Source organism: Symphalangus syndactylus, chromosome 13 (assembly GCF_028878055.3).
Source record: "Symphalangus syndactylus isolate Jambi chromosome 13, NHGRI_mSymSyn1-v2.1_pri, whole genome shotgun sequence".
NCBI lineage: Eukaryota > Metazoa > Chordata > Mammalia > Primates > Hylobatidae > Symphalangus > Symphalangus syndactylus.
The window spans coordinates 108,944,254-108,956,913 of NC_072435.2; the positions used below are offsets into that span (position 1 = coordinate 108,944,254).

Sequence of the window (12,660 nt, forward strand, 5' to 3'; positions counted from 1 at the left end):
CTGGCTCAAGGGATCTTCTCGCCTTGGCCTCTGGAGTAGCTGGGATGTCACCACACCTGGCTGTCTCTGGACCCTTTTAGTCTTTGGCTCCTCCGAGTGGTTTATAAGAAGCAGCAAGTCTCTTGAGCCCATCAGCAGGCAGGAGTGAGACCTCACCACCGTGAGTTTCGCGAAGATCATTTTGATTTTCCAGCATCTTCTGTCTCTGGCCTGAATCTCTCCTCGCCTGCCTGGGGCCTTCCTTTCCTCCCCTGCCCGCAGCTCCTCTTTGGCGTTGGATGGGTCTCCAGGCTCACATGCCCACACTACTCTCATCTTTTCAGGAAGGCGAGAACAATGACAAGTTTTTCACCCACCCCAAGGATGCCAAGGCGCTGGCGGCCTACCTCTTTGCACACAATCACCTCTTCTACCTGATGGAGCTGGCCACAGCCCTGCTGCTGCTGCTGCTCTCCCTGTGCGAGGCCCCCGCCGTCCCCGCACTCCGGCTCGGCATCTATGTGAGTGCACATGCTCCTCACACAGGGGGCTGGGAGCCACGGCTTTCAGAGCAAGCTACAGAACTCCAAAAAGGAACATTCTGGGAGGGCAAACACTGCAAACGGACTTAAAACAGAGAGATACGAGGCGTCATAGAGGCCTTGGGAGCGGAAATGCCTGGGTATCCCTGCTAGAGTGAATGGCCTTCACCCAGTCTCTCTGGGATTCTGCCCACCAGTAAATTCCAGGGAGGGGAAGTGTCCCAGGCCCTGCTCAGGACCAGTGCCCACACCTTGGCTCCAGGTGGGGAGGGCACCCAGTGGACAGTCCCACTACTCTATCTCCAGCCTCAAAGGAGAAGGCAGTTCGGTGTGGTCACCATGGGAGGCGGGGGATGTTTCCTGGGCAGCTCCAGCTCCGCAGATGTCCCCACACCCAGGCCCAGCCATCATTCAGTGGGGGCCAGAGCAGATGTGGAGCTGTGCTTGTCCCCTTCTTAAGGAGTGTATGGTAGGCATGGAAGCAGGGAAGGGAGCCTGTGCCTGTTGAGTTAGGAAGCGCTCATCCAGCCTGGCCTCCGAGGCCCTCCATGACTCAGTTTCCCTTCCTGTTTCTCCTTCTTCATGCCTGGAACTCACAGCTCCAGCCAGTCTGTGTTTCTTCCTCTGCACACCTCCCCCACGCTGTCCCCTGTGCTGGAGTCCTTCTTCCCATCCCTTCACTCTGTCAATTCCCGCCCACCGGAATGTCCACAGGCCCCGGACCACCCCACCCCCAGGAGGAGGAGCTCTCCCACGTCTCTTTCCCAGAAGCGCTTGACTTCCCTGCTGGGAAGGTTTTCCATCTAAGGGTTTTCCATGTCTTGTCCTTTTGTCCAAAATGAGGATGAGAGTTTTAGGGGCTACTCTCTGCTTGACAGTCCTTGTTTCTTTGACAATCGGATTTTATTTCTTAAGTTCCTAATTGATGCTTTCTTAGTGTCTTTTATAGATCTTTTGTAAATTACATGAAATCCCTCTTAGAACAAGGCTAGATATTAAATTTTACCTTATCTTGTTTTTCTTACTTTTTTTTTTTTTTTTGAGACTGAGTCTCCCTCTGTTGCCCAGGCTGGTGTGCAGTGGCACCATCTCGGCTCACTGCAACATCTGCCTCCTGGGCTCAAGCGATTCTCCTGCCTCAGCCTCCTGAGTAGCTGGGATTACAGGGGTGTACCACCACGCCCAGCTAATTTCTTTTTCTTACTTTTAAACTTCAGGCTCCTTCCTGATTTTTCATCATTTGGACCAGCACGTCAGTTTCATGGATATCGAGTTTATGTTTAGTTGTTCTGGGGAAAGCTCTGTGACCAAGGCTCTGTCTTTAGGCATGCAGGGCCAGGTTTTTGTAACTCTGATGTGTGTTGGGAGGATGTCCTGGGGCACTCCCAGGTCCTGGGAGGGTTGGGCAAAGAGGAGTGGCCATGGGCTGGGCTGGCCATGACACATCTCCACACCCTCTGGTCTCAGGTCCATGCCACCCTGGAGCTGTTCGCCCTGATGGTGGTAGTATTTGAACTCTGCATGAAGTTACGCTGGCTGGGCCTCCACACCTTCATCCGGCACAAGCGGACCATGGTCAAGGTGATGTGTCCGCCCATCTGTCCCTCCCCTTGGAGCCTTTTCTCCCAGATCACCTTCAAACCTGTCTCTTTGGTACAATTCAGAATCCACCATGGGCCCAGTCCATGCTCAGAGGTGTAACCCTAGGGTCCCTGTCCTGACCATGCCCTCAGCCTTGTGGGTGCCCTGGATGTCGTGGTGATGCCAGCAGTAGCTAATGTGATGGGGTGTTTAGTAGTAGCTGCCAGGCACTGGTGCAGTCATCTTGGAGAGAGATGTGCTGCTCTCCATGTTTTACATTCATCTGGAGACGTGGGGCTCACACCCAGCTCTGCCCACTGCGCCCGGCTCACCTGTCCCTAGTGTTGCACATCTTCTCTCTGTGCCGCAGAGAGTGGCGTGAGTAGGAGCACGTCAAGGTGGCACTTTGTAGTGTGTGGAGCATGTGCGCTACTCTAGGAGAGTATAGCCAAGTAAGCAGAGCTGAAGAGGAGCTGCAGGCCCCGGGATCCCTGATGTGAGTGGGGAGGGCTGATCGAGGGGTCCTGGCAGAGTGGCGGTTTTGCCTCCTCAGTGGATACCAGCAGTCACACAGCCCTTCCATTCTTCTGGTGCCACACACCCGTGCCAGCAGCTGGAATTTTTTTCTTCTGGGGCTGCCTGATGTTGGCAGGAAGTGTGAGGAGGGCTGGAGAGAGGAGAAGGCCTCCCGAGGCCAGAGTGGGCACTGCCTCTCCAGCCCCCCGTTCCAGGTACGCAGGATGATGGCTGGGCTGCAGGGGCTGACGGTGCTCCATGCCTGCCGCCCGCAGACCTCGGTGCTGGTGGTGCAGTTTGTCGAGGCCATTGTGGTGTTGGTACGGCAGATGTCCCATGTGCGGGTGACCCGAGCACTGCGCTGCATTTTCCTGGTGGACTGTCGGTATTGCGGTGGCGTCCGGCGGTAAGGCCCGGGTGGGGAGCTGGGCAGACAGTCACTATCCTGGCATGGCCTGACCTCTGGGACAGTGGGGCAGGAGCTTGTGAGTCAGTTAGTGATGAGGTCGACCCTGCATGCTGGTGGAGTACACGCACACTCACTCTCCCTCTGCTATTCCACCCACGCACAGGAGAAGGCGGTATTCCTGCCACAGTGTAGGTTTGCTGCCTCTGGGTCCAGGGCTTTTTCCCATCTTATCCTCAGCCTTCCAGAGCTGCTTCCTCGCTCTATGTGTGTTATCTACCCAAATGCAGGCAGCTCAGCAGCATCCATGTGACACAAGCAGACTCTCCTGCCACCTCCATTGAGGCTGTAGGACCAAACTCAAACCAGACCAAGCCTTGACTGAAATTTATTTTGGGAGACTCAATCTGGAAAATTCCTGGGCTGGGCTACTGTTGCTGAGAGTGGGTTTGCAATTCATTCTCTGTGCCCATCTGCAAAGCTAGAAACAGGACTTGGTGTCCTTGAAACAGGCCCAGTGTCCCAGGACTAAGTGGCCTTGAAATGTCTTCATGCCTTCCACATCCTGCTCATGGAAACTGACCTTTGCACCCAAGGTCATGCCCTTGGCCTTCTGCTGCTCCGTTCCCTGCTTGCATGGCACTCGCCTCCCTGGGCCCTCACCAGGTGGAGGTGGCTGTGTGCGATGCCTGCCCTAGTTCTTCCCTCCTGCCATCCACTGATTGAGGGTCTCAAGCCACTTTAGGAAAAAATGAAGCATGATGTCACACCAGAGTGCGGCAGGGTTTATTATTTCGAGTCAGAAGCACTAGGCCCCCATCTCAACAAGGAGGAGTCCCAGACAGCCCGTCCCAGCTGGTGCCTCCCCTGAGCTGACCCATCTCTCCCCAGCAACCTGCGGCAGATCTTCCAGTCCCTGCCGCCCTTCATGGACATCCTCCTGCTGCTGCTGTTCTTCATGATCATCTTCGCCATCCTCGGTGAGTTCCCGCTTCTGAGGCCCAGGTGCGCTAGAAAAGCAAGTTCATGGTGGATGAAAAATTATTTTGGGCCTGGCTCAGTGGCTCACGCCTGTAATCCTAGTATTTTGGGAGGTTGAGGTGGGTGGGTAACTTAGGTCAGGAGTTTGAGGCCAGCCTGGTCAACATGGTAAAATCCAGTCTCTACTAAAAATACAAAAATTGGCTGGGCGTGGTGGCGCACACCTGTAATCCCAGCTGCTTCGGAGGCTGAGGCAGGAGAATTGCTTGAACCCGGGAGGCCAAGGTTGCAGTGAGCTGAGATCGTGCCACTGCTTTCCAGCTTGGGCAACAACAGAGTGAGTGAGACTTTGTCTCAAAAAAAAAGAAAAGAAAAGAAAAATTATTTTGACAGTGCCTTAGTCCTTTTGGACGGCTATAACAAAATGCCATAGACTGGGTGGCTTATAAACAACAGAAGTTTATTTCTCCCCGACTGGGTGGCTTATAAACAACAGAAGTTTATTTTTCCCCATTCTGGGCTGTGAGATCTGGAAGTCCAAGATCAAGGGCCAGCCGTGGGTGTCTGGTGAGGGCCTATTTCCTGATCCATAGGTGGTGCCTTCTAGCTGTGTCCTCACGTGGTGGAAGGTGGGAGGCAGCTCTCTGAGGCCTCTTTTTTTTTTTTTTTTTTGAGACGGAGTTTCACCCTGTCACCCAGGCTGGAGTGCAGTGGCACGATCTCGGCTCACTACAACCTCTGCTTGCCTCCCAGGTTCAAGGGATTCTCCTGTCTCAGCCTCCCGAGTAGCTGGGACTATAGGCACCTGCCACCACGCCCAGCTAATTTTTGTAGTTTTAGTAGAGATGGGGTTTCACCATATTGGCCAGGCTGGTCTCCAACTCCTGACCTTGTGATCCACCTGCCTCGGCCTCCCAAAGTGCTGTGATTATAGGCGTGGGCCACCGCGCCCGGCCTCTGGGGCCTCTTTTATGTGGGCACTAATCCCATTCGGGAGGACTTCACACTTATGACCTCTTCACCTCCCACAGCCCCCACCTCCTAACACCCTCAACTTGGGGATTAGGATTTCAACGTAGGGATTGGGGCAGGGGACACAAACATTCAGACCAGAGCAGGTAGTTTTAGAAATTCAGAAAGATTTTAATAATACGCCAGGCATGGTGTCCCACGCTGACTGTTGCAGCATTCTGGGAGGCTGAGGCCGGCAGATCGCTTGAGTCCAGGAGGTCGAGACCAGCCTGGGCAAGATAGGGAGACCCCATCCCTACAAAAAAAAAAATACAGAAATTAGCTGGGTATCGTGGTGTGTGGTGTGTACCTGTGGTCCCTGCTACTCAAGAGGTGAGGCAGGAGGATCACCTGAGCATGGGGAGACAGAGGTTGCAGTGAGCTGTGACGGCGCCACTGCGTTCCAGCCTGGGCAACAGAGCAAGACCCTGTCTCAAAAATAAATAAATAATAATAACATGAACACCCATGGACCTACCATCCAGCTTAGGAAATGAAGCCGTAGAAATAAAGTGGAAGGCACGTTTGTGACCTTTAGTGATCGTGATTCCCACTTTCCCCAAAGGTACCCCCTGTCCTACGCTTATCATTCCCATGCACGTCTTTATATTTTACTTCACATTTACATTTTCCCAAGTGACAAAGAAATAATGCTTTGCATACTTGAAAAAGTCTCTAAGTGGTTATATAATATGGGTGTCCACTTCTACACATTGCCCTTTCGCTCAGCACTGTGTTTTTGAAATTTATTCCTGTTGATACATGTAGATGCTGTTTATTCATTTTCACTGGAGCGGAGCAAGTATGCCAAAGCTTGTTTACCTTTTTTTTTTTTTTTTTTTTTTTTTTTTTTTGAGACAGAGTCTCGCTCTGTTGCCCAGGCTGGAATGCAGTGGCACGATCTCGGCTCACTGCAAGCTCCGCCTCCCGGGTTCACGCCATTCTCCTGCCTCAGCCTCCGGAGCAGCTGGGACTACAGGCGCCTGCCACCACGCCTGGCTAATTTTTTGTATTTTTAATAGAGACGGGGTTTCACTGTGTTAGCCAGGATGGTCTCAATCTCCTGACCTCGTGATCCACCCGCCTCAGCCTCCCAAAGTGCTGGGATTACAGGCGTGAGCCACCGTGCCCGGCCGTTTTTTTTGTTTTTTTTTTTTGATTTGGTTTATCTGCTCTTCTGTCGGACGTTTTTCTTATCACAAATCCGACTGCAGTGAACACTCCTGTGTGTTTCCCGGTGCTCACGCTTGAGAGTTTCTCGAAGGCGCTTGCCTGGGCCTTGAGAGACGGCAAGCTTCAGCTTTACTGGGTACAGCATGGTCACAGGCTGCTCACTCAGGAGGGCTTAGTTTTTCAGGTGGGGCTGACTGTGACAGCCACACAGAGTCACAGGGCATAGACATCAGAAGCCCTGGCACTCAGCTGGGAAAGCCGAGGTCCTTTCACCAGGACTCCACAGATGGTGAAGACAGTGGAACTCCAGAGCCCTGACTCAGCCTAGAGCCAGGGCCAGCCCCTCCCGGCCCTCGTGACTGCCTTGTCCTGAGTCATGGCTCTCACTTCCTCCCACCCACCACCCCACTCTTGGTAGAATTTTGTTTGTGCTTCTCCGGGGGTAGGGGCTGATTTCCCCTGAGGGCAGAGTTCCTCCCTTTTCCCACTCAGGATTTCAGGGACTCAGGGAGTGGTCCATTCCTGGAGAGAGGAAGTGAATGGCATTCCCACTCTGGGACCTTGGCTGCAGGGGAGCAGCAGATCCCTTTGGAATTTTACTCAGCTGTCATGTTCTCAGAACCTAAGATTGCAAAACAGCAGCCTAGATTCCAGATCCAGCCTACAGATGGGTTTTGTTTGGTCTGAAAACTTAGAGCCAGCATTTTAAAATTAGATTTTACACAAAAATACAGACTTCCAGCCTTTTGAAAAAACAGAGCCGATAGTGCCCGGCACATTGTTGTAGGCGGCAAGCGTCTGGTGCCAGCAGCCCTGCTCCCTTCCAACAGAGCATGTGTTCTCAGGGTGCTGTGGTCCCCAGCGGTCCCTGCTGCTCTTCCTGACCTGCTGCATTCGTTTGCATGTGTTTGTCCAGTCCTTTTGACACCAGGTTTTGGGACCTCTGCTCTAATCCTTTTGTTTATCTGTGTTTTCACCCGCTTCTAGGTTTCTACTTGTTCTCCCCTAACCCTTCAGACCCCGTAAGTAATCGGCACATTTGTCCGTCTCTTCTTTTATGGAGGGCTTTTCCCTCAGACAGGGTCGCCGGCGTGACCCCGTAGCCATATGGGGAAGGGAGGCCTGCCTGGTTTCTCATCATAGCTTGTGTGTGCGCCGCACCTGGGAGTTCCTATCACTCAGACTGACCACTTCCTTCCTTGAGAGCTGGGGATCCCCTTTTCTGTCCTTGAAAGGAGTGCCACCAGGATCAGGTTTGGACCACTGGAATATTTTGGCAGAGGAGTAGTGGGGGAGAGCCAGGTGAATGGCCCAGACGTGTGACTCCCTAGAAAAAAGTCCCCCCAAGTCAATAGTCTGCTTTTGCCAGAAGCATCAGGTGCAGCAAAGGGGAAGCCTCTGGACTGCATGTTTGCTCTTTTCTCTGCCTCCCTCAGGGATTCCTTGAGAGATGCAAGAGTGGGCATGGCAGAGCATGCCAGGTGGCCCATCCAGCCTGTTCCTGGTGGCCATGTGCTCTTGGCTGGTCCCGACTTCTCCTCTGCCCTCTCTTCCCTTGCAGTACTTCAGCACCCTGGAGAACAGCATTGTCAGTCTGTTTGTCCTTCTGACCACAGCCAAGTAAGTGCAGGCTCTGCCTTGCCTTTGGTCCTCTGCTGCCGCCCTGGGGTCTCTTTCTCTTTTCTGCAAAGTATATTCCACATCCCAGCACAGGCAGGTGCTGTGGTGCTGTTGGGAGACAGGGTTGGCCCACTGAGCACGGAGCCCAGGGATGAGAGTAGGGGAACTGGGGTTGGAGGCTGGGAAGGCAGACAAGGAGCTGTGCTCTGCAAGGCATGTGCTCTGAGAGGATGGAGACAGGCAGATACAGCACGCCGGGTCACCCTCTGCAAATACAGTTTCCCAGATGTGATGATGCCCTCCTACTCCCGGAACCCCTGGTCCTGCGTCTTCTTCATCGTGTACCTCTCCATCGAGCTTTATTTCATCATGAACCTGGTGAGTGACTGTGCCTCAGGCTATGCTGAAGCAGCCTGCCCCTACCCACGCAGTGCTAGGCACCGTGGGAGTGGAGAAGTGGGGACTGTCTTCTGCCTCTCAGGGCAGAACGTTGGGGCAGGAAGTCCCAGATTCATAGTCAGGTGCAGTGTTGCAGGGAATGCCCTGTCAGGACTTCAGGAGTTCAGCCAGTTGCTGGGGGTGGTGTCCTCACCAGGGCGGTGCTGCTGATGCTGATAGTGCTGGATGTTAAGCCCAGGCGACCCTGGGACCTTTCCATTCTTAGATCAGAAATAAGCATTTGACCCTCAGTGTCCACAGGGATTGTTTGCAGGACCCCCTGTAGGTACAAAGATCCACAGATGTTCAAGTCCCTTATATAAAATGGCAGAGTATTTGCAGATAACCTGTGCACATTCATCCTCTCGTATATTTTAAATTATCCTACATTACCTATAACACCTAATACAATGTAAAAGCTATGTAAATAGTTGTTATACTGGGCCAGGCACGGTAGCTCACGCCTGTAATCCCAGCATTTTGGGAGGCCAAAGTGGGTGGATCATTTGAAGTCAGGAGTTCGAGACCAGCCTGGCCAACATGGTGAAACCCTGTCTCTACTTATGAAAATGAGCTGGGCATGGTGGTGGGTGCCTGTAATCCCATCTACTCAGGAGGCTGAGGCAGAAGAATTGCTTGAACCTGGGAGGTGGAGGTTGCTGTGAGCTGAGATCATGCCATTGCACTCCAGCCTGGGCGACAGAGCGAAACTCTGTATCAAAAAAAAAAAAAATTGTTATACTATATTGTTTAGGGATAATGACAAGAAAAAGAAGGCTGCACATGTTCAGTACAGATGCAACCATCTTTTGTTTTTGGAATATTTTTGATTTGCAGTTGGTTGAATCCATGGATGGAGAACCCACAGATATGGAAGGCCAACTATATTATAATAACCATAAAAGCTGGCATTTAGTAAGCCTTAGCCATTTGGCACTATGCAAAGTGCTTTACATATGAGGATGAAATAATAAATGAACACAACTGTGGAGGTAGTGAGTATGGTTCTCGACGTGCAGATGAAGAGACTGAGGGTCAGAGTGACAGTGTGATTTGCCCATGGCTGCGTAGCTTGTAGTGGCCAGGCCAGGCTCGTTCCAGAGCCCTGTTCCTAACCACTCTGTTCAGTTGCACTCATGTGCCAGAAATGTCTTGTGTATTTCTACCTCACTTATCAGGAACCACCAGAAAATCCAGTATAGAACACGTTCTGTGAAGGAGAACGTAAAACCTCTGTGCTCAAAGAACTTTGAGGGTGTTTGTGGAGGCACGGACAGCCTCTAGGAATGTCCCAGCCATCACAGATCACATCCGACACCAGGCTGTTAGGCCGGTGCCCAGACCACACATCCATGGCAGGGCTAACGGGGAGAGGCTTCTGATCGAGTCTTGTGTTTATTTTTATGCTTCCGCAGATCATTCTCACACCAGTCACCACAGTCAGGCCCAGTATAGAAATGAAAATCATCTTCTCCAGGTAGACTTGTGAAATCTAAAAAATTTTAAGTCCTTTTTTCTTTTTTGAGACAGAGTCTCGCTCTGTCACCCAGGCTGGAGTGCAGTTGTGCAATCTCAGCATACTGCAACCTCCGCCTCCCAGGTTCAAGCAATTCTCCTGCCTCAGCCTCCCGAGTAGCTGGGATTATAGTCACATGCACATGCCGCCACACCCGACTAATTTTTGTATTTTTGGTAGAGACAGGGTTTTGCCATGTTGGTCAGGCTGGTCTCAAACTCCTGACCTCAGGTGATCCGCCTGACTCAGCCTTCCAAAGTGCTGAGATTACAGGTGTGAGCCACAGTGCCTGGCCAAAATTTAAGTCTTAAAAAGGAGAAAATATTTCCTTTTTTTTTTTTTTTTTTGAGACAGTCTCGCTCTGTTGCCCAGGCTGTAGTGCAGTGGTGCAGTCTTGGCTTACTGCAACCTCCACCTCCTGGGTTCACACCATTCTCCTGCCTCAGCCTCCCGAGTAGCTGGGACTACAGGCGCCCGCCACCATGCCCGGCTAATTTTTTTTCTATTTTTAGTAGAGATGGGGTTTCACCATGTTAGCCAGGATAGTCTCAATCTCCTGACCTTGTGATCCGCCCGCCTCGGCCTCCCAAAGTGCTGGGATTACAGGCGTGAGCCACCATACCTGGCCTGAGAAAATATTTTCTTGTTTTAATTCCTGAAAACCAAGAAGAAATACGTTGAGTACTTCTTTGTATTTGATTTAATTTATAATACATTTAGAGCTGTGAAAATTTAGGGCAACAGTCAACAAAGTACGACCTGCTGGCCAAATTTGGCTCATGGCCTGTGTTGGTAAATAAAGTTTTACTGGGACACAGTCATGCCCATTTGTTTATGTATAGTCTGGCTGATCTCATGATATGACCACAGGTTAGTAGTCACAGCAGAGATATTTGGCCTTCAGAGCCTACAACAGTTGCTGTCAAACCCTTTACAGAAAAAGCATGCTGACCTTTGATCCACAGGGAAAAAATGGGGGACCAGTTTGAGGGAAAGGACCAGAGAGTTTCCCTTGAAACATTTTTAAAGACAGAGAAAGTGTTTCTAAAAAGGATTCTTTCAGGTTCTTCCCCCGCCTTCCATCCCCCTCTGATAAGCTAACTTTGGTATTAGCCAACTCTAGAACGTTATTTCCTTGCATGCAGAGCCTCTCATTCCCCTTTTTCCTGGGCCACACGTGAAGCAGTGACTCACAAGGAGAAGTAACAAGGGGGCAGGAGGAGGAAGGGTCCTTCTGGATCGGAGGTCAGGAGGGCAATGGGCAGGCAGCCTCCCCCTGCCACTGGCTGGAGTCTGACTGGGCTCAGAATCCAGATGTGCCCCTCTTGCTACTCTCTCCTTATCTGGCTTGCCCCTGCCCAGCCTGGGACAAGCTGTAGCTGGAACTGGGGAAGGGAGTGTGGGAAAGTGGAGGGGAACCTGGGAAAGATGGAGTAACAATGCCTTTATGTATCTGAAGAGGGAAATTTACAAGCAGAACAAAAGGCCTTCCTCTGTTGAGACTTGGGAGACTGACTTCCTACCCCATGAGGTGCAGGCGAGAGGGTCTCCCCAGGGCCTCTCTGGGGTGGCTGGATAAGAGCCTTGCCTAGATGATGAACCCATACCCCCCTGCACTCCCTGCCGTAACCACTCAAGGTCCTGAGCTAGGGCTCTGTGCTTCTCTCCCACAGCTTCTGGCTGTGGTGTTCGACACCTTCAATGACATTGAGAAACGCAAGTTCAAGTCTTTGCTACTGCACAAGCGAACCGCTATCCAGCATGCCTACCGCCTGCTCGTCAGCCAGAGGGTAGGAGCTGTGGGCAAGGGAGGGGCTTGGTCCCTGTCCTCCTTCCCTTGCCCAGAGCAGCCCCTAAGCATGGCCAGGCCAGCCACTTTGGAAACCAGGAGCCCTGCCCTTGGAAGAATGAGCAGAGCTGGAGTGGATCTGGAGTGGGTGCCCCAAGGGAAGGGGAGTAGTCTGGGTTCCACACTGCTCTTCCCTCTCCCCCAGAGGCCCGCCGGCATCTCCTACAGGCAGTTTGAAGGCCTCATGCGCTTCTACAAGCCCCGGATGAGTGCCAGGGAGCGCTATCTTACCTTCAAGGCCCTGAATCAGAACAACACACCCCTGCTCAGGTAAGAGCAGATGCCTGGTAGAGGCAGCATGGCCAGACAAGGCGTTCACGTCTAGAGTGAACTGGGGCATGTGAAGGCCCTGGAGGTGGGCAGGCCTATAGGCTTGGCAGAGACTTCCTCCACAGAGATGTTTATCCATGTAGACTTATGGACTGGATTCATCAGGATTCCTTTTGCAAGTGACAAAAGTCCGACACAAATCCAGTTCGAACTGACTTGAGAAAAAAGGAGCTCATGAAGTGGACTGGACCAGCTGCTGGCCCTCGAACCCCCAGTGGGGTGGGATAGTCCCATGTGAGCCAGGTGGACAGAGAGGGGTGAATATACTTCCCCCATCCCCTGCACACACCTGGCTCAGCCGCAGAGAACTGACCCGAGATCTCCAGGGGCAGGATAGGTCTTCCAGGCTGTTGATGACCAAGCCCTGTCCACAGCAGCCTGCTGTGGAGCTGAGAACAAGCCCTGTTTGAGCTGAACTTGCAGTCCCAGGTGTTGCATTAAGGCCCCTGCTAAAAAGCGAAGTTTTCATCCTCCTAAGAATCCTAGTGCTCCAGCAGCTGCCTCTCCAGGGCACTGACACTGTCCGTAGTTAGTGCAATCGGTGGAGACTAAGTGGATTACGTATTCGTAGTACCTCAAGGTCAGAGGAGATCCAAACACCTGCAGGTAAAGGATCCCCTGGCACTGCTGTGCTGGGACTCACACGGTGTCCCCTCCCTTCCTCCCACCCTCACCCTGTAAAGGTGTCCATAGGCAGGCAAGTAAGAGAAGCAAAGCT

General features: G+C 52.2%; 1 protein-coding gene across 5 annotated transcripts in view; it reads left to right on the plus strand.

Moving 5' to 3' along the window:
• TPCN1 (two pore segment channel 1) overlaps positions 1-12,660 on the plus strand; it is a 77,318-nt gene that overhangs the window by 44,166 nt on the left and 20,492 nt on the right. For 4 of the 5 annotated variants that reach the window (XM_055238295.2, XM_063614535.1, XM_055238298.2 and 1 more), the window contains 9 exons: positions 324-500; positions 1,989-2,102; positions 2,894-3,024; positions 3,916-4,004; positions 7,177-7,211; positions 7,751-7,809; positions 8,088-8,187; positions 11,437-11,553; positions 11,758-11,882. In XM_055238295.2, coding sequence (XP_055094270.1) covers positions 324-500; positions 1,989-2,102; positions 2,894-3,024; positions 3,916-4,004; positions 7,177-7,211; positions 7,751-7,809; positions 8,088-8,187; positions 11,437-11,553; positions 11,758-11,882 — 947 coding nt within the window. The remainder of the gene's footprint in view (positions 1-323; positions 501-1,988; positions 2,103-2,893; positions 3,025-3,915; positions 4,005-7,176; positions 7,212-7,750; positions 7,810-8,087; positions 8,188-11,436; positions 11,554-11,757; positions 11,883-12,660) is intronic. The other variant, XM_063614537.1, reaches the window with a different exon arrangement.